At 37.1% G+C, this 20,788-nt stretch overlaps 4 protein-coding genes and 1 long non-coding RNA gene across 5 annotated transcripts; 2 read left to right on the forward strand and 3 right to left on the reverse strand.

The window, feature by feature from the left end:
• Positions 1-83: 83 nt before the first annotated feature.
• Positions 84-440, reverse strand: LOC147567628 (uncharacterized). The gene has a single exon (XM_086657456.1). The coding sequence runs from the start codon at positions 438-440 to the stop codon at positions 84-86; it is 357 nt and encodes a 118-aa protein (XP_086513582.1).
• Positions 441-1,234: 794 nt separating this feature from the next.
• LOC147567629 (uncharacterized) lies at positions 1,235-3,259 on the reverse strand. The gene is made up of 2 exons (XR_015230810.1): positions 2,690-3,259; positions 1,235-2,627 (listed from the first exon to the last, which is right to left on the reverse strand). It is a non-coding gene; the product is annotated as an uncharacterized LOC147567629 (long non-coding RNA).
• Positions 3,260-8,454: 5,195 nt separating this feature from the next.
• GRXC1 (Thioredoxin superfamily protein) lies at positions 8,455-9,568 on the forward strand. The gene is made up of 4 exons (XM_086654228.1): positions 8,455-8,774; positions 8,864-8,952; positions 9,034-9,132; positions 9,225-9,568. The coding sequence occupies exons 1-4, from the start codon at positions 8,662-8,664 to the stop codon at positions 9,308-9,310; spliced, it is 387 nt and encodes a 128-aa protein (XP_086510354.1). The 5' UTR covers positions 8,455-8,661; the 3' UTR covers positions 9,311-9,568.
• Positions 9,569-10,969: 1,401 nt separating this feature from the next.
• Positions 10,970-13,625, forward strand: LOC147567631 (uncharacterized). Its single transcript, XM_086654229.1, has 4 exons — positions 10,970-11,133; positions 11,535-12,296; positions 12,534-12,674; positions 12,857-13,625. Exons 1-4 carry the CDS (start codon positions 10,981-10,983, stop codon positions 13,457-13,459), a joined length of 1,659 nt encoding a protein of 552 aa, XP_086510355.1. The 5' UTR covers positions 10,970-10,980; the 3' UTR covers positions 13,460-13,625.
• Positions 13,626-16,087: 2,462 nt separating this feature from the next.
• Positions 16,088-19,528, reverse strand: LOC147567632 (uncharacterized). Its single transcript, XM_086669853.1, has 4 exons — positions 18,998-19,528; positions 17,706-18,454; positions 17,077-17,479; positions 16,088-16,906 (listed from the first exon to the last, which is right to left on the reverse strand). The coding sequence occupies exons 2-4, from the start codon at positions 18,451-18,453 to the stop codon at positions 16,270-16,272; spliced, it is 1,788 nt and encodes a 595-aa protein (XP_086525979.1). The 5' UTR covers position 18,454; positions 18,998-19,528; the 3' UTR covers positions 16,088-16,269.
• Between the last annotated feature and the right edge of the window lie 1,260 nt (positions 19,529-20,788).

Here is a 20,788-nt window from a genome sequence, read left to right on the forward strand (position 1 = left end):
TATTGGCTATAAACTCATGGCAATCTGGATGAGACATCCAAGTCCTAATGAATTTGAATGGCTTTGGTTTTTGTTTGGATGTCTTAATAGAACTCAAAAAAAATAGGATTATGATCAGAACCACTCGTATCTAGATGGCTAAGACTCGAATCAGGAAATGACTTCAGCCAATGCTCATTAACTAGCGCTCTGTCCAGTCTCTCTTGAATAAGCTTACCATCCAGCTGACGATTAGTCCAAGTATATGGGTTACCCTTATAACCTAAATCTACAAGTCCTAGAAGTTGAATGATATTGTGAATTTTTGGAAGGTGTGAGTTAGATATCTCTTTACCCCCGCTTTTTTCCAGAGGATCAAGAATACTATTAAGGTCTCCTATAACAGCCCAAGGATCATTAGTGTTAACATTAAGATCGATAAGCATTTTCCAAGGCCGCATTTTATTTTTGGTATACGGACACCCATAGAAACCTGTTATATAGGAAGCCGAGTTAAGAGAATCTTTTATTTCCGCGTGAATAATGTTAGCGTTAGACTGATGAATCTTCACGTTTATGTGGTGCTTCCAGAAAAGAGCCAGGCCTCCAGCTTTGTTCGTCGGTTCTACATAGTGACTAGCGTAAGTTTTCCTAATGGGAATATGCTTATCAATGTTATGAGATCTGTTCTTCGTTTCAGACAGAAAAATAATATCAGGCTGTTTAATCTTCACTAAATTGAGGAGATATTTTTTCGAGATGTTAGTGGACGTGCCTCTGATGTTCCAACTAAGACATGATAAACAATTGTTGGTTATGGATGACTCAAGCGAGATAATCCGGGCAGAAAGTCAAGGAATACTCTAGCTCCTCCTACGACCACCACTAGAAAAGGAAACCAAAGAAATCCACCAAAATACACAGAGAAATAAAACTTAGGGTCCGTTTGATACGTTAGAAAGTCTGAGTAAGAAAACCATTTGTTTTCTGATGCGAATGAAAACGACTTTCTTTCTTATGTGAAATTCAAGTTCTAGTGTTTGGTTGGTTGTGGGAAAACTTGGAGCGCCTTTAAAAAATTCCTTGAAACTTTGGTTTCTCTCATGCATCTCTATCAGCATTTCAGAAACTCTTTCACTTTCATCCATTAAAAGGTTACTGGCATTAAGGTCCCAGTGGATGATATTGTTTTGGTTGCCTAATGATGTCGAATTTAAGAGGAAAACTAGAGAATTTAAAGATAACAAATCGAAAATTAAGCAACCTGACGTGTAATGAGGAAACCAAGCTAATATTTTACACAAGATGTACAAGTAAATTAAAAGCTTTAAAACAGATAACATACACTGAACAAAAGCATTTTCCTTGCCAACCCACATCATTTTTTTCTCATCTTGTAACTTATCTATGCCACTTGCTCGAAGTCCATCTCTTGGTAGCTCAAATACATTTGCAGCTATTATCAATGCTGGATCGGCACTTTTCTCCTCTATGTTTCCTTCATCTTTGACAGCTTTTTCTTGCTCTTCTCTCATCATAAATAGAAGGACAACTGATACCGACGTAAAAACTGCTAAAACAGATCCAACAACAGCTAATATGACCTTGTATGAAACCTAGTGATGGTAAACATGATCTGATCCAAAAGTATTACCACAAGAGGTGCTTAAGGGATCTCCACAGAGCCCTTTATTTCCTGAGAAACTCGAATTTGGACTCCTTTGAAACGGTCCGAAAACGGGTACTTGACCAGTAAACATATTATTAGAAAAATTTACTTGTATCAAGCTCAAGTAGTTTTACGTCCAATCTCGTGAGGTATCTCCCCTCTTAATGAATTCTGACTCAAAAGAAGAAACTGTTAATACTAAGATCGAGTTTGCTAATATTCTTGCCCCTAAGAAGAGATTTTGGTATTTCACCAATTAGGCTACTACCAGATAGAATCAATTCCTGCAAGTTTGAGAGCTCTCCAAACTCCGAAGGAATAGTATCCGTAAATCCATTAAAGGCTAAATTCAAGAGAGTAAGATTAGAACATTGAGAAAATCTCGGATAACCTCCCCTGAGAGATTGTTATAATCTGCTTCGAAGTATGTAAGACTACTTAAATTCTCGATAGAACTAGGAATGCTTCCAATAAGTCTATTGTTCCCAATCCAAATATTCGAAAGGCTTTTACAATTCCCAACAGAAACAGGAAGGTTTCCAACCAATTTGTTCATGGTTAGAAGTTAGAACCAGAACTTCAAAACTTGAAATAAGAGGAACTCATGATCAGACTCCTAACAATTGCACAAGTAATTAAAACCCAACCTTGTCAGTTGTTTTGTACCAACTCAAGATTCTTTGATTCTTCATTAGTAAACTTTTAATTCATTCACAAACTACTACCCATCTCTCTATCTCTCCTCAATCAACCAAAAGCAATTCACTCAAAATCCAATACCACCAAACAAAACAGTATCACAAAAAGCAATACTAGAAAAAACAATCTCCATTGAATCTAAAAAAAAACTCAGATTATCAATTCATTCAATATGTGCTTGCCCATCTCAATTTGGGTTCAAACAAGAAACATAATTGTTACCTTCTTGTCCGAATTGTTGGTGATACAACTGCTGAGATAGCATCAAAGTTTAAGACAACTAAAGATGTAATTACCCAAAGTAAACTGAACTTCATCAATAGGACTTAAATTTCAGAACACGATAACTACGAAAACCCATTTTGAAATGAATATTGAACTGGCGAGGGTTTGCTAAGATGGAAATGAATAGGACTTAAAGCAAGCTTCTTAGATGTCTTTCTCTCTAACACTCAAATTGCTTGAGTTTTCTTTTAGCATCCAGAAACCCTAACTCCTTTTCGAAGATGGAACCCCCATTTGTCAAATTTTGATTATTCATTCAAGATCTTGAAGCATAAAGAAAGAGAAAAGTTGAATATTAGAGAGGGACTGAAAACAAGATCATCACAGAGAGATGGAGTTGTGAGGTTTGCTCGAATTTCATCCATGAGATTGAGAGAGAAGATGGCTGTTAGAGATAGATTGAAACCGATACAAGGGTGGGAGGAGAGAGAGCGTGTTTACATGGTGGGTGAGAAAGTGGTTTTCCCACCTTATTTGTGGGAAAATTTATGAGTCCTTTTTCCAGCTTTATTTTCTAACGAAAATTGACTTTCCAACTATTTTAGTCGTACCAAACAGTGGAAAATCGATTTTCTTAAGAAAATCGATTTTCCCAACCCATTTTCCCGCGTTTCAAACAGACCCTTATGGAAAAAACTCACTATTAGAAGGAAAAGATAAACGAAATCAAATAGTTAATATTATATCTAAAAACTAATAAAATTAAAGAATTTATATATATATTTATTTATTATTATTATTTTATTTTTTTTACACTAGAAGAATTCTAGCTAAACTCTAGGAATTATACTATTATAGTAATCTGACTATACATTTTCCTACTTCTTAGTAGATTTTTTTTTTTACTACACTAAACTGACTTAGATTCTAACAAAAACTAAAAATAACTTAGAGGAAGAAAACCTATCGGCCACGAAGGCTGCTAAGACAGAGTACTAACTATACTAAAAGTGAATAACAAGTAACCTAAAATGAATTTCAACAAAAAAGTAACCTAAAGTGAGTGATCAACAAAAAAGTAACCTAAAATGAGTGAACAAGAAGATGACTATCAATAATCTACATAAGACTAATACTTAATATAAAATACTAATAATAACTAATGGCTCTATTAAAAACGTTCTCTTCTATCCTGCCCTAATACTAATATTTTGATTAGAACTTAAACTACCTATATAACAGGGGACAATAAAATTAAAGAGCCCGAGAGCTAACTACTACTACTACTGATTGCTGTGGGGGTGCCTACAGTAAACTTACTAAAAATTAGATGGAATTATCTACACTCTACAGGCCACTACCACTAAGAAATGCTCTAGAGGCACCCAAATGTCAGATGCACAACAACTCAAGAAAAACAAACAACTAGCTACAAAGGCCAACAAGCAACTGTCTGCCGAGAAACTCGAAGAACACTAATCTATATATACAGCAACTTCTAGCTAATGATAACACAAAGTAATGTTAAGCTAACAAGAACTGTTAATGGAAAATTAGACCTAACTAATCAAATCGAAGGAAACTAAAAGATGCCAGAAGGAAAACTAGAGAATAATAAACCACATCATAACCATACTTATAAGGCTGCTAACAAAAGATCTATGGAGAGATTCAATATTCATCATACCTCCATACAGAAACACAAGAAACCTATTTCATTAGGTTTCCAAAAAACTACCATAAAAGCTGAATATTGACCAAAAAACTTACTAAAACACACTTAAAAACAGAACTAAATATAGACTGGGCCAGCTAACTTTAATCTTCAACTTCCTTGGGCTGATCATGAATCTCACTAACCTTGACTGCTTCTGAGGATTCAGGAGTGACAATAACTGAGTTGACAAAGAATCCTCCTGTAGACTGTTCAGACCCAGAGATGGACTCCAAAGAAGGAATAAACCATGGCTCAGATTGATAGTCATCTGTGATCCAAGGACCATTAAGCTGTGGTGAATCCCTACTCTCTAAGTGACTCCACCCTGAACTCGAACTACCTTTCCTGTACTCTCTTTGCTTCTTGGCTGCAACAGGAGGATATTGAATATTCTCTTGTTTAATCCTCAGACTGTTATCCCAATCCTTCCTTTTGCCTTTTTGGTTGAAAATGAGATGAGGAGGAGTAGGTTGACGAATCCTAGGGTCTTGAGGCACAACTGCTACTACCATGTTAGGATTGTGCCCATCTCCCACTATATTCAGAGAAGTATCCATGGGAGTGATAGATGGAGAGATAGGCATGATATTAGAACAAGGAGTTAAGGAATGCTCTACTATCCTATAAACATGACAGATAGCTTTGGGGAATTTGAAGTAGCTGAAGTTGACAGGGACTCCACTATCAGTAAAAATAGAGTTGAGTGTGGCTAGAAGTGGAGTACGCACATCATACATAAACTGGATTCGAATATAGGAGGAGACCACCATACTAAAATTCCTAGGCTGTATCTGCAATATATAGCCCATACACGAAAAGATAATGTCAAGATCATGCCTATTTTGTATAGAAGAAGGAAGACCAGATAGACTGCACCACATTGGCTCAAACAGAAGTTCTGGAATCTCTCCTCTAAGTGGGAAGTCCACCTCTTGCATGACCACCATCATTCCCCTGATGATCCAAGGACGACCTTCTTCAATACCATTACGCACATAAGAGTTCTTGGGTTTGATGATGAAATGGTTTACACCAGTAGGAGCAGGGGAGATGTCACACTCTCGGAAGAATTTGGACTGTCCATTCAAATGACGCCTGATATAACCTATACCATAAACATAAGGACAGCAAAGACGAGCATAGAAACCATTACTAATCTCTTGAAGGTCTTTGTTTTCTGCAGGCTTAGGAAAACTTATGGTAAGATTTCCATTACTGGAAAGATCTAGTTGGATGGACATTTGTTCTGCTAACGAGTCAACTAGCTGAGAGTCTGAAGCAGTCGACATGAAAAGGCTGAGAATGAAGAGAAGAAGAAGGTAATACCCCAAATAAATAGAGGCTCTCGACAAGAGATTGTTCATCTTCTCACCCTTGAAATACAGGTCTTAAAAGCTCTTCATGATGACTATCCTCGAAAAGGGAAATTTTCAGGGAATTATCAGCAAGAAATCCGTGAATAGATTACATGCAATCTCGGGAATCAGCCGAAAGGGGAAGGATATTGCCACTTGTTAGGATCGGAATCTCGAAAACGCGACTTGAATCTCTTAAATATGCCACTTGCTGGCTCTCAACACTCGAGGCTATGCTAAGGAATACAAAGGGACTCAAAGACGATGAATCCTTGACATGCAGCGGTTGGGGAGTTGATCAGCCCGTTGGAAATTGAAACAGTCTAGCCTAGGCTACTTAATAGATGTAATAATTGATAAGTAAACAGAGTAATTAAGATTATTAGTGAGAGAAACTTCCCTGCTTGGCTGCGTTAGGGTTTGATAGCGGTCCTCCTTGTTTTCTTCTTTTTGTCTTTCTTGATTAATTAGTGTCTTTTCGATTGATCGACGTTTTTTGTGGTTGAATCGTATGTGCTCCTGAGTTGGTTGTGTGTGATCGTTAGCTCGGTGATGACCGGAGGTTGGTGATGGAGGCTGAAACTAATTTAGGGTTACGACAAAAGGAGAAAGAGGAAATCGCCTGCTGACGTCAGCACAGACGTTCTCTCTCCTAAAAAAAACCTCATCTTCCGTCAGTGAAAGGTCAGCATGTTTTCTTACTTATATTTTAATATTATTTTGGCCTATTTTAATTAAAACACTAATACAACACCCAAACCAAATTGTTCTGGTTCAGAATAAACCCCCTCACGAGGAGAAAGCTACTTTATCATCACACTAGTGGTTTTGTGATCAAGTTTTGTTCGGCGAAGAGTCTTCCTTTCGACGGATTTCTCTCATGCTCAAAGTAGAAGTTACCGATTTACATTTTTACTTAGTTTGTCCATCTAATTTCCATCTTTTAAGGTAGATGAAAGAAGTGGAGAAAGTTCGGGTACGGGAAGAAGACCGTTCTTCCATTCTTGATATATCATCATCAGTTGTAGTCCCTTTAATTAGTTAAAGTAATTGTTTGATTTCGTGGTTTTCCTCAAGTATTTTATCTGAAGACTTCTAACAGTCTGTCAATCAAACCATTTAATCTAGGGTTTTCTTTTTTAAGATGGTGAAATGGAGTTCAACATTCCCCCATCTACATCTATCACCCATTATGTTGGTATTTGTTGGTTCATCTACAACTTCCAATTTAGATTTTCTAGAACAATGATGAAAAAACAAGAAAGATAACCAATAAGAAGATTGGACAACATCATTTAAATCAAGAGGACACCAACTTATTAAATCAAGAGGATAACATCTTATTCAATCGACCACCTCTACTTGGTTCATCGTTCCTACGTATATTCAAGTATAATAAAGCTTAAGACCTTTAGAGTCTTCTCATTTGTGATCTCTACGATCTTTTTTTATTTTTTGACCTTTAGGGTCTTTTGATTTTGTTATTGTAATGTTGTACTTTATTTTTGTAAGTAACATGTTATACTCTTTCAAAAAAAAAAAAAGTAACATGTTATACTCAAAGGAGTCAAAAGTCTCAAAATCATGTATGGTGTGTTTGGATGACATAAACATAAATCCGCGGATTCATGAGTCATTTTTATTCATGATTCCACTGATTCACGAGTCCAAGTAATTTTTTTTGGTTTGTTTGGTAACTGATAAGAATCCTAGGATTTATTATTATTGAAGTACGTTTAAACGGTTCTTTAAAAAATATTTAAGAAATCTTGTTTCCGAAACTCGTTTTTTCAAAACCGTTTTTTTTTCAAATACCGTTTCACTCGAGAACCGTCATTTTCTTCATAGATTTTTTTTTCGAGAACCGTTTTTCCAATTTTTTCGTAAACAGTTTTTTTTCAAAAATAGTTTTCCCGAAAGCCATTTTTCCTCGAAAATTCTTTTTCCAAAATTTTTCTTTTTCGAAAATCGGCAAACAAAAAAGTTTTCAGGAAATTTATGTTTATCGAAAAAACGGTTTTTGAGAAAGAAAAAACGGTTTTTGAGAAAGAAAAAACGTTTTTCGAGAAAATCGATTTTTCGATAAAAAAACGTGTTTAGAGAAAACATAGTTTCGGGGGGAAAAAATCGAGTTTCGAAAAAAAAAAGTTATCTGGGGAAGAATCGGTTTTCGAGGGAAAAATAATTGTCGGAAAAATCGACTTTTGGGAAAAAATGAGTTTTCGGGGAAAAAACGACTTTCAAAAACAAAAAAATGCTTTTCGGGAATCAAAGTTTCTTGAAAAAAAAAAAGTTCTAATAATTATTGTGTAGACTTGTTAATTTTAAGTTTGAAATCTAGGTTTATAAATTCAAAATCCTAGCAAATCTTTGGGGTAGTCCAATACAAATTTTGGACTAGGAATCCTTAGAACTCAAAGAGTCCTACGATTCTTGGTAGCCAAATAGATCAACGAATTTTGATTCCTACCAAATCTCATTTTTGGTGGGAATCTTGCAGCCAAACACACCAGCAATGTATTGGATTGAATTCTTACATAAATAAAAGTTTTGGTTTAACTAAAAAAACACAAAAAAGTGGGATTTGGTAGGAATCAAGATTCCTTCGTCTATTTGGCTACCAATAATTTTAGGGTTTTTGAATTCTAAGGATTCCTAAGTCTAAAATTTGAATTAGACTACCACTTAAAATTTGCTAAGATTTTAGATTAATAAACATAAATTTCAAACTTAAAATCAACAACAACAACAAAAAAAAAAAAAAAAATCCTATAATTTCAACTAAAAAAACACCCAAACCCACAATGAGAACCCACCATTAGAAGGTAATGATGTGCTGGTTTAGATTCTGGTAGAACAGGGAACCTAATGCTCCCCGCACTGAAAACGTATCCCCCCATGACATACATTCGTGGCACCCACAAATTTAATCATTTGTGCAAGTTTATAGCCTGCTGGAACCCTCTATAATTGACACATGAACAAAGAGAGATAGAGATAGAGATAGAGAGAGAGAGATGGGAGGCTTATTTAGTATTTTCAACGGAAGCAAGAGAACCCCAGAAGAACAAGAAATGGCTCTGTCCAAGGCAAAAGAGATCGTCTCTTCCACCCCCGTTGTCGTCTTCAGGTTTACTATTTCTCTCTCTACAATTCCATCTCTAATAATCCTCTGTTTCATATTGATTTGGGTTTTTTTTCTTTTTTGTTGTTTGACAGCAAGACGTACTGTGGGTATTGTACTAGGGTTAAGAAGTTATTGACCCAATTAGGAGCAGCTTATAAGGTTCTTGAATTAGATGTTGAAAGTGAGTTTATCTATCTTAAATTCTTGAATCCGTCTTCCTAGGGTTTATTTAGATTTTCTCAATTTGGTTTATAATTTGAAGGCGATGGTGATGAAATTCAAGCTGCTTTGCTTGAATGGACTGGACAAAGAACAGTACCTAATGTTTTTATTGGGGGGAAACACATCGGCGGTTGTGACAGTAAGATCTCTCTCTCTCTAACCCCAAGTCCATTTTGTTTAGTAGAGTTCTTCAATTAGATTGAATTAGGGTTTGTGTTTTGTTGGTAACAGATGTTCAGGCAAAACATCAAGAAGGTAAGTTGGTAGGTTTGCTGACAGAAGCTGGAGGGATTCAAAATAATTCATCCCAACTCTAGAAAGATAACTGGTATAGTGGTATGAATGGGGGAAGCTTAAAATAAATTACAGTGATTGTAATAATACAAATGTCAAAAGACTTTGGACTTGGTTGTAGATCCATTGTAAAAGAAAACCCCTAGCTGAAAGTTTCTTTATTTGATTTGTGTTTCTTGGGATAGGGGGTAGTATGTTATGTGTTTGTGATTGTATTCGAAGTTGAAGTTCGACGGTGGTGAACAGGTGCCGTTTATTATTAATTCTGTCTTTCTTCCTCACACGCAAATACGTCCAGATTTTGAGTCAAACAAAAATCATCAGCTCTCTGAATCTCGATATGAGAGGATAAATCTAAGGCCCAAAAAAGGAGCCCAAATACCAAATCCAACCCAATAGGGAATATTATCTAAAAAAAAACCCAAAAAGTGATTTTACATCTCTATCCCTACAAAAGAAATGGTTACCTCTCCTCTCCCTCACTCATTTCCCGCCCAAAAAAAGGCAACCTGACTTGATTAGACACAACCCTCTCCATCACTCATGCCAGCCTTACTCTCATCTCTCTCGGACTCCGCGCGCTCTCTCTCCTCATTCAAACCGGTGAGAAACAAAACTCTCCATCTCTCTCTCTCTCTTCATTCAACCGATTGCTGACTATCTCTCCTCTCTATCTCTCCTCTCTATCTCGATCCAAACCAGAAACCGGTCCATCTCTATCTCCCTCTTTCTCTTTTTCAAGCGAAACAATCTCCAGCCATTAAACCCTCTTTGATTCGAAACGTTACCACCTTATCTCTCTCAACCAAACCTATTTAAGCAACCGGATCTACTCTTTTTTCTCTTTATTTCGCTCTGTTTCAACGAATCTCAAGCTTCTCTCTCGATTTCTCTCTCTTTCAAAAACAGGTACATCTCTGTTCTTCCTCTAACTCTTGATCCTCTCTCTGTTGTTGGTAAATTAGTAGGATTGTTGGCACATTTTTGGGGTTTCTGGTTTCACATCTGTGGGTTTTGGTAAAATTTTATGGGTGTTTGAAAATTTGGGGGAGTTTTCAAACAATTAGGGTTTATGATTTCAAAGTTTTGTAGTCTGATCTATAGTCTGTGATAAATCATTTGGGGTTTTTTTTCGAAAAAGTTTAAGGGTTAAGTTGCTCTACAGTTTGTGATAAAACATTTTGGTTGTTGTTTTGTGATTTCGGAAGCATTTGGGTGTTTATGGTTCTTCATCAAGCTTCTAGGTTAGGTTTGTTTTAACATTTAGGGTTGTGATCCGAAAGTTAGGTTTCTGTGGAGACATTTAGTACTTTTTGATGAAGTGAATGATTTGTTTTATCATTCTAGGTTGTGTTGAAGAAATGTTTGATTATGTTTAGACATTTTGATAGTTGTTTGTGATTTCGGAAGCATGCATCTTCACAGAAAGGTCATTTGGGTGTTTATGAGTCTTTATCAAGTTTCTAGGTTAGGGTTGTTTTAACATTTAGGGGTGTGATACGAAAGTTAGCTTTCTGTGGAGGAATTTAGTCATTTGTTTTGGATTTATGGGTGTTTGTCTTTTAACATTCATGGTTGTGTAAACGAAATTAGTATGTGTTTAGACATTTTTGGTTGTGTACATACATTTTGTGTTTGTTTGAAACATGTGGGTGTCTAATACAAAACATAACAAATTTTGCAGATTACAAAGATGGTTAAAGCTGCAACAAAGAAAGGAGATGGTCCTGAAAAAAGACAAGAGACTCCAGTGAGGGCTAGCCCTAGAAAGAGGGCTAGTGAAGAGCCATCATCTGCTGGGCCTAGCAAGAAAGGCAAGAAAGTTGCTAGTCCTAAACAGGCTAAGGTATGTTATTGTATACACATCTTTGTCAATGTTCTGTAATTAATGTTTGTGCTCTCAAATTTCTGAAAATGGTTTGGCATATTTGTTCGTGTGTTGTCATTGTGTAAAACAAGCAAAAAGGTATCTTATTGTATACACATCTTTGACCCATGTCCTGTATTTAACGTATGTGATTTGACATTTCATATAATGTTTTGGCATATTTGTTAGTGTGCTTACATTCTTTGAAATGTTGTTTCAATTAGTGGTCCTTCATTCTTGTGTAGACCAGCATTGGCATAGGCTCTATTGTGTGGACACGTTCCAAAATGATCTGACATTATTTATAGTGATGTAACATTCAGAGTAGTGTTGTATAATTTGTAGAATGTGCTGACATATCTGTTACTTTTTGTGTGAAGCACCGAGGATATACTTCCAAGAAGAGAGAGCCCATGGTGGAGCCTCAACCAAAAGAGCCTATGGAGCAGAAGAAGAAAACTGCTTTTAATTACAAATGTAATTTTAAAGCAGTTTTCAGGGTGGCGCGGGAATTGCAGTTATATATTACTGAAGAGCAAAGGAAGATGTTGCTTTCTTCACCATTCGGGGCCTTATTTAAGGCAGTGACCAGTTTTAGTTTCCGAACAGAGAATGTGATGGAGAAGCCGAACAAAGCCATCTATGATCTTCTGTACTGCTATGACAAACAGAGCCAAGCCTTCAACATCGGAGGGAAGTTGATTCAGTTCACTCCCGGAGATGTTGCTTTGTTGTTGGGAGTCCCGATGGAAGGACAAATATATGATGCATTCCCAACCAATGTCACCATAGATGTGGCTAAGGACCAGTTTTTGAGCAAGTATTTCAAAGACAGTATTGTTGAGGGAAAGGCTGCATCTTTTGGGGGTCCCAGCATCGAAAAGGCTTTGCATGTGGCTGCAAGAACAAAGGCTCCGGCCATTGAGTTTTTGAAACTATGGATTATGTACATGGCAGCCACATTCCTGTTTGCTTCAGCTGCCGGCTCCTCGGTTGTCGGGAGTTTTTATCACAATCTCCAAACGGAGAGAATGATGAAAAGAGTCTCATGGGCGAGAGCTATTCACTCCTACATGATGGAGAGAATAAACAAGCACTCGGAAGACCCGGCAAAAGCTTCAGGATGCCTGACTCTTCTCCCCGTAAGTATTCATTACAATGCACTTAAATTTTTCATAATTTCTTAAGGTGCAAATAAATCAAGTTATTTTGCTTTGACATTCTCCAAAATGTGTCATCAAACTTTTGGGGCTACTGTAATGCTGTTACATTTCGTAGAATGTTTGGGCAATGTAGAAAATGTGTTTCCATTCCTTGTGATGATACACAAAAACACTTCAGACCTATTTGTGTTTAATTTTCTCTTAATTTATTTGCAGTACTGGTACTGCATGCACACCAGGATCCATGAGGACCTGGTTGGAGAAGTAGGGGTCAGTCCTAGAATAGCTCGATGGATGATCGAGCCATTCTTCCTTAAAGGACTGGAAGAGGAGCTGGACAGCATTACAGAGGAGCAGGTAATTTGTTGTAACATTTCTTAAAATGTTTCTGTGATTATAATAAATGTTCTAACATAACTGATGTCTGATTGACATTGTGGCAAATGTTGGAACATTTGTATGTATTTGTTCACATTTTATTAAATGTATGACATTTTTGAGAGGTGTTGAATAATAACCACATGTATCCCTCCTTGTAGGTGAAGGTGGAGTTGGTGCCAGAGTCTGTTGAAGAGGAAGAGTTGTTAAAGTTCACTGAGAGGGTGGTGGTGGAGATGAATGAAGAAGAAGTAGAAAAGTTGAAGGAGGAAGTAGAAAAGTTGAAGGAGGAAGTGGAGAGGTTGAGAGAAGAGAAAGAGATGGAAAAGAGAGAGAAAGAAGTATTAAGAGAGGAATTGGAGAGGATGAAGAGAGAGAGAGGAGAGAAGAATGATGTTTTGGAATTTGATTTTGGTGTCGGAGGGGAGGTGGATGTTCGAGAAGAGGTTGGTGGAGATGAGGTGACTGTTGGAGAGGAGGTGACTGTTGGTAGAGATGAGGTGAATGTTGGAGAGGAGGTTAGACAAGAGGTGGAGAGTGGAGATAGAGGAGAGAAGATAGTGGAGCAGGAAGTAGCCCCAAAAAATCCGGAACAAGTAAACGTAGAACCCAGCATCGAAAAAGAAAGTGATGCCGAAGCCCAAACTGAAGGAGCAGAAGTAGACAATAAGGGTAAGAAGGCAATTTCTGATGAGGGTCAATCTTCCGTGGAGGGGCAAAAGCAGGAGCAGAAAGTGAGCCAAGATGCTGGGTCAAGTGAGTAAATGCTCACGCAAATCTTTACTTCTGTTGGCATTCCTGTCTTTGCTTTATAAGAAATTTGGAAATGTTGGAGCAAACACCAGAATGCTTCAACATTTGAAATATTGTTATAAAAAAGTAATGAATATTGTCTTTGTTTAGATTAAAGTTGGTTTTATTTCTAGTTTTTTTTTTTTTAAAGCAACGTATTAACTTGTGTGCAATCAATCTCTCTTCTCTGAAATTCTTACTTACTTGTCAGATGATTGGTATGAACATAAATTGTTCCGCCATCGTTACAAGTTTTTTGATAAACGGTAAGTAAACGAGTTCTATCGTACTCCCACGATGTCTTTTACCACGACAATTGAAGACTTTCTTTTACCACGAACGAACGACAATAGACTGGTCGGCTAAGTAATAAATAAGAAACAAACAAGTAAGTGTTCTTCTCCCACATAAATACGTAAAATGTTTGAACATACGTGCTAACGTTTATATATATTTCTTCTCGAATTGGATAATAATTTATGTTAAGATTTGGTTTTCTATCGAATGTTGACTAGTTAAACGTGTGGTGGTGGGAACAGGTGAAAAACATTTTCCAAGTTTTTTGAATGTAGGTGAAAATGAGACGGAAGAAGTTGACCTTCAGCTGACTTGGCCTTCAGCTTTCTTTTCAGAGGTTTGCGAAGTGGCAAAAGTATATGAGAACTATGAGATCGTGGAGAACGAAAGTTCTTCTGAAGACGATTTTGTAGATAAGCCAAAGGTTGAAACGGTTGATGTTGTGGAAAAGAAAGATAAAAACAAACCAAACTCTTTGGTTAAGAGGGTTAAAACACAGCCAAGAACCCGAACCATGACCGAGAAAGGAAAGCAACTCGAGAAGAAAAAACCAATTAATGTAGATGAAATTGTAGAGTTGGGAGGTGGAAGGTCAGCAGCAGAGGAGGAAGGCCAGAAGCTAGGTAACTGGAAAAGAAGCCCGGTGTGGAAGAAGTTGAAGGAAGAAGAAAAGGGCCTGTTGGAAGAATTCATCAGGAAGGGTGACAAAAGGTACGAGAAAGTTACTGTAATGTTCATGCATTTACAGTTATGTTTGCACATAACAGTTTGTGTTTATGCATTTATACCTGCTTACTGTAATGTCCATGCATTATCACAAATGTCATAACATTTACAGTTATGTTTGCACATTACTGTGACACTTGTTGTTTCAAATGTTGCAGCACGAAAGTCTGGTTCAGTAATGGGATCAACGACATTTGTGGGAAGCAGCTAGATATGTTGATGATGAATCTGGAGTGCGACTCACAAGTTATTAACTGGGCGAGTTCGTTCGTCACTAATCAAGAGGATTTGAAAGAAAAGAGTGTCCTATGTCTACCATCAGAAATCTATGTGAGTTTAGTGATTAGAATGTTTTCCTATCATCATCTTTTATATGAGTGAACATTTTAATAACTTTGTGTATGTTCTACAGACGATGATCAAGTCCGAGGTCAACCAACCTTCTATCGAAAGAATGCTCAACCGTACGTTGAGTAATAATGCTGGGAAACCGGAGATCTTATTTGTGTGTGCACCTATCTGCCATGGGGGGCACTGGACACTATTGGTTTATAATGTATTTCTCCATCGGTGGACCCATTATGACTCAATGTCATTTGATAAGAAGAATGCCAAGGAGTGTTACGAAAATGCCCGGGAGTACGCGGCATATATTGAGGATGTAATGGAAGAAGTGGGATTCACAATGTATGGAACCCAACAAAGATATGCTGATGTTCTTGGGGAGCCAGAATTCCCAACTCAGGGAGAAAAGTAAGTGTTTTCAAACTTTATTTATTCCCAACATTAAGATGCATGCTTTAATTAGTATGAAAATGTTCAAACATTTCCCGAAATGTTAACAAAAGCATTTTATGTTTTCATACATTTGATAAAAAAAAAAAGTCATTTTATATAATGTTTCTTTTTTGTGTGGGAATGTAGAAACATTATTGGTTATGCTTTAACATTCCATTTGTGTCTTGAACAGTCCGGATTGCGGTCTATTTGTTATTTTGAAAATTGAAGAGCTAGTCCAAGACTGCATGACTACTGGACCCAAACAGCGTACAAAAAACCCAGATTGGGTCTCCCAGGCACAAAGGAAGAGGGCTAAGATCACGCACAATATATTGAAGGAGAACACAATATCTTGGAGGATGGGCCGATGTTGAAAGTGTGGTTGCCGTGAATATTTTTTTGTTTGGTGAAAGATCTTTTAATCAAAAATGAAGTAGTTGTTGAGGTAACGGGTTATGTTCGCTAAACCCGAAACCACTTCATTCTTGATTAGATTAACAACAATGATGGTTTGTAAATTATTTTGTGAGGTTAACGACATACAATGATTTTGGATGGGATATTTATGTTAAAACTAAAGGAAGTAAATTTGAATATATTATTATTTTTCTTCAACATCATGTGTGACATGCATGGTCCCCTTAAAGTTTGTTTCAGGAAAGAACATACACAGACATGTTAGAACATTCCTCTTAATGGTTGGACATATGGACAAATGTCTCGGGAAATATGTAATACTGAACCTTCATTGTCTAGAATGTATTCACTAAACTTCATAATGTGGACACATTGTAAATAATAGCTAGACATGTAGTAATTCATTCACTGAACATTTTGTAGAATGTTATCACATATTCACTAGACAAAAATATATGTACTAAAGACCAAAAGATTTTACTAAACATTGAGCACAATGTAACAACACTCTGGTACATGTCGGGACATATCGGTGAATGTTATAACATTTAGTAAAATGAGACTACAGTTGGGCTCGACATGTCGCACTGTTGTGATAAGCGGGTTGGTTGCACCTGCGACATATTCTTTTCCTCCTGGTAACATCTCCGGAACTCTGCAACCTTGTTGTACGTGGTCTGCCTGGTGCCCTTCTAACTAGTGGAGGAAGAGTCTTGGTTAATGGATCAAAAGTATATGGTTCGTCAAAATTTGGAACGGGGTAAACACAATGTTGGTATGTGTTCCTGTAAGCCTCCACGGTCCAGACCGGATCGTAAAAACATGTACTATCACCACGAGTCTTGTTGATGCATAACATTGCATGTTGACACGGAAGCGAATCTACTTGCCAACGCCGACAAGAGCATGTGAGAGTACCAAGATTTACGGAATGGCGTGGAGTAGAATATACTTCATAAACAAGTGGGGCTGCCTCGACGTATCTCCAAGTCTCCGCAACTTTGTATTTCGCTTGTTGCTCCAAGTTAATGGATGGGCAAAGAAATGTATTCCATCCAATAGAAGCGTCTCTATGCTTTCGCATCTTGTTCATAATCTTCTGTCTTATGGCATCCAACAATGCTGTAATAGGGAGCACGCGGGCTTTCTTGACCATGTTGTTGAAGCTCTCAGACAGTTGGGAAGTGATGGCGCCATACCTGTGAAAAAACATTAAATGGGATGCTTGTAAAACATCGTGTCGTGTTAAAACATCTCGCGAAATGTATAAACATGTATATGCCTGACGGAACACATGAACAAATGTCCATTCATAACAGAAAGATATGATTAATGTTAAAAAATAACTGAAAAAGAGAAAACAAAATACCTATCCCCTGGGAAAAAGGAATCTGCCCATGATTCCGGATTAAGGGATTGGAAAAACCTCTCGACATTGGTTCCACCCATCTCAACCATTTGTTCAATGGTTGCGTGATACTCGCTCTCGGGTAATGCCCGTGCCGCCGTAAACATAAGACTCTGAAAATAACGTGACTGGCGCGCCCCGTTACGTATCCTCAAGTTCAGATTACATCGTAAGTGCCAAGCACAGAATGAGTGATGAGCGGTGGGAAAAACGTTCTTCACGCCTTTTAGAATTCCAGCATGTCTGTCCGAAATAAAGGTGTAACGTTTGATCGGATCTACTGCTAATTTCAAATTTTGCAAAAACCAATCCCAATTCTGATCATTCTCAATGTCCACAACTGCGTAAGCAATGGGGAAAAGACCTAACAAAAAAAAATGAAATACAAAATTAGTTCTGTTGATGCATGAATCAAAAGTGCATGAGCATTGTTGGAAATGTAAAACCATATTTGGGAATGAGTTATGACTTCAATAAATTACGCCGCATCTTTATCTATGTCTCGTCAATAATGATCATGATCTAACATTTTGTTACGTGTTAGCAGGAACACTAGAATGTTAACATGTGATGTGAAAATGAAAACATACCGTCGTTTCCGTCCTTGGTAACCGCAGCCAAAATGCAGCCATTAAAACGAGTTTTGGCGAATGTTCCATCAATATAGATCACAGGGCGACAGTGTTGAAACCCAAGGATAGATGCGTGAAGGGCAATAAAAACTCGGACAAATCTGTTGGTAGTGGGTTCGATTTGCAAATCAATTAGGCTATTGGGATTAGTTCTCTCCAAAGCATCTACGTACCACTTCAACTTTGCGTAGGAATCACCCTCCTGCCCAAATACTTTGTCCATGGCTACCTTCTTACCACCGTAAGAAAAATAATAGGTCAACTCAACACCGTAATCGTCTTGAAACTTTTCTTTAACTTCAGCAGTACTCCAATTTGGGTGTCTTCTTATGTCTTCATTCATTAGGCTGCCAACAAGTTTACTAGACAACTTGGGATCCGCAGGTTTGAGAACAACATCGAGACAAGAGTGATTCGGTTCGTACTCTTTCAACAAAAAAACGGATTTACATCCCAATGGTGCAACCCCGTGCACTCTCCAATTACATCCGGGTTTGGAACAAACGGCAGTGACACGACCTGGTTCATTCTTGATATATTTGTAGTTGTTCTTGGTTGCAATGGTATATCGACCAAGAGCGTCTCGAAAAGCTTTGACACCACCGGGGAATATTTGCCCAATCTCCGTAAATACGTCGCCCCATGAGTCACATACTAACTTCTTCTCATTATTTTGAGATGTAGAAAGTGACCTTTCAGTTTCCATACTGCAAAATTGAATAAAATGTTATGAAAGGTATCATCAATTGTATTAAAATGTTAACAAATGTGTGAACATCTAGTGTAATGTCTAAACACCGAGCATAATGTTATTACATGCGTTGGAATGTTTGGTTATCATGGAGAATGTCGTCGAAGTATACGTAATGTGTGAGTTTATGTGAAAATGATGGATAACATTATACTGATTGTTTCGAATATGTGGTATAATCAGGTGGTCCAAGAAGCAATTTCTGAACATTCTATCAAATGTTGAAGCAATGTCTAATCATTCTATCAAATGTTGGTCTAACTGCTAGTTCAATAGCTATGAAACAAATGTGTTAACACATGATAAACTACTTTTAACATGTACCATGTGTTCAGACATTTTAGAAAATGTTAAAACAAACTTTAAAGTTGTACCAGAAACCAAAAGATTGTACGGACAGCGGTAGAACTGTACGGACATTCCAGAAACTAAACAGGAGACGAGAAGGAAGAACAAGAGCATAAAAATCATAAAAAAGAGATTAAACATCAACAGTTACCTGGATTTATAGGACAAGAATATGGTGATTCGAACAAGTTGATGAGTCTAGAAACAAACAAGTTGATGGCTGAAGGAATAAAGGGTTTTGTAACTCGGTTTGGAGATGTAGGTGATGAATGAAGGAAGATGATGACAATATTAGAGAGAGAAACGTGAAAACGGAGATGATGATCGAAGAGATGAAGACTGTAGATAGATGAAGGTGGAAAAAAAGGGTTTGTATTTCGGTTTAGGTAGAGAGATAAAGTGAAAAAGATTTTGGAGAGAGAAACTAAATCAGATTTTGGAGAGAGAAAGAGATATGAGTTGTTAGAGTTGAGGGATATATATAGGAGGGCAAAAAAGGGTTTAAAAGAAAATAGGAAATCTTAGAGATAAGAGTTGGGCCCGGATTGCACATTGGGATGTGTATTTGGGTTTGATATGAGATATTATTGGATTATTGGGTTTTGGGTGAGATATTAAACCTTGTTGGGTTTTTTTTTGTATTTGGGCCCAAAATTTGGGCCTTTCATCAAAAAATTCTCTCGATATTTATTATCGAAACATTTTTAACAACTCCAACCCTAGAGTCTTCAAACCAATGGACTCTATTTCAAAAATCAACTCCAAATTTCGAACAATATGGGAAAGTTGGGAATAACATCAATATATTAAAGTTGGAACATCATTCCAAATTCTATTTTAATTTTGGATTCTAGCTCATTTTGTTAACTTGCTATAAGCGATATATTAAAGTTGGAACATCATTCCAAATTCTATTTTAATTTTGGATTCTAACTCATTTTGCTAACTTGCTATAAGCGAAAGTAATGCGAGGAAATTGCAGAAGTAATTCCTTTATCTTTTGGATGTGATTGAGCGATTGCCACTGACTCTACTCTTTGCATCTCGTGATAAAATGAAACTTATGTCAATATTCATGTTAATATTGATGAACGATGTATTTATTGTGGACAGGGATGGTTGTGGCAATGGAGTTGTCTACTAATGTGACATGGGAAGGCAAACATCTACCACGTATAGCTTTTCAGATAAACCATAGCAATGGAGTTGTCTACTAATGTGGCATGGGGAGGCAAACATCTACCACATATAGCTTTTCAGATAAACCATAGAATGGTAGAGTAGTGTCTAGTCTATTGTTACTAGTGCATTGGTATCCCTTGTGTTAGTAACTTAGTATCCAATCTATGAGCGAGGTAATATTAGTAGTAATAATATTAAAGGAAAACCGAATGTTTTTGGCAAACGTGCGATGCAACAGTGCGTCTTCCGTAGTTTGAGTGAGTGTATATGAAGTCAATGGAATTGATTATTAATATATTTGCTGATGTGCATACGGGCTGCTCCGAAGCAACATTTCCAAATAAACTTCCAATTCACGTCAGTACGTAAGTTGCTAGCATGGATACAGATAAGTGTTGATACATTAACAATATATATCCCAGAGTCGGTTAATGTCCATCTGAGATTCTCTTGACTATTTTTCTTAATGGTAATGGTTTGAATAAAATCGCAAATATTTTGATCCAAAGTGCTGTGAAGTATTTGCAAATTCCACTAGTTGTTGTGAATAAGTTTTGAGCCAGAAGTTAAAGAGGGATTGTTAATGTTGTTGATGGGAGAGGGAAATTGGGAAGCCAGTTTTCATTTTAAATGTTGATTTGCGATCCTTGACCCAGTTCTGAAACGGTGAGCGAGGGTAAAGTGTCAATCTGCTTACAAATCGATTTCCAGATCCAAGAAGTGGCTTGTATGCCTGGGCCTTGGAGTGGAAGTTCTATTG

This window comes from Eschscholzia californica, unplaced genomic scaffold, assembly GCF_041429995.1.
Source record: "Eschscholzia californica isolate CP2 unplaced genomic scaffold, dmEscCali1.0.p SCAF_1, whole genome shotgun sequence".
NCBI classification, from domain to species: domain Eukaryota; kingdom Viridiplantae; phylum Streptophyta; class Magnoliopsida; order Ranunculales; family Papaveraceae; genus Eschscholzia; species Eschscholzia californica.

Bases quoted from the DNA above. Each gene is read 5' to 3' on its own strand.
- LOC147567628 (XM_086657456.1), bottom strand. From the start codon at position 440: ATGCGGCCTTGGAAAATGCTTATCGATCTTAATGTTAACACTAATGAT.
- GRXC1 (XM_086654228.1), top strand. From the start codon at position 8,662: ATGGGAGGCTTATTTAGTATTTTCAACGGAAGCAAGAGAACCCCAGAA. The intron at 8,953-9,033 runs GTGAGTTTATCT...TATAATTTGAAG, and splicing joins TCTTGAATTAGATGTTGAAA to GCGATGGTGATGAAATTCAA. The intron at 9,133-9,224 runs GTAAGATCTCTC...TGTTGGTAACAG, and splicing joins ACACATCGGCGGTTGTGACA to ATGTTCAGGCAAAACATCAA.
- LOC147567631 (XM_086654229.1), top strand. From the start codon at position 10,981: ATGGTTAAAGCTGCAACAAAGAAAGGAGATGGTCCTGAAAAAAGACAA. The intron at 12,297-12,533 runs GTAAGTATTCAT...ATTTATTTGCAG, and splicing joins GATGCCTGACTCTTCTCCCC to TACTGGTACTGCATGCACAC. The intron at 12,675-12,856 runs GTAATTTGTTGT...CCCTCCTTGTAG, and splicing joins ACAGCATTACAGAGGAGCAG to GTGAAGGTGGAGTTGGTGCC.
- LOC147567632 (XM_086669853.1), bottom strand. From the start codon at position 18,453: ATGGAAACTGAAAGGTCACTTTCTACATCTCAAAATAATGAGAAGAAG. The intron at 17,480-17,705 runs GTATGTTTTCAT...TTTTTTTGTTAG, and splicing joins TACCAAGGACGGAAACGACG to GTCTTTTCCCCATTGCTTAC. The intron at 16,907-17,076 runs GTATTTTGTTTT...GTTTTTTCACAG, and splicing joins TCCTTTTTCCCAGGGGATAG to GTATGGCGCCATCACTTCCC.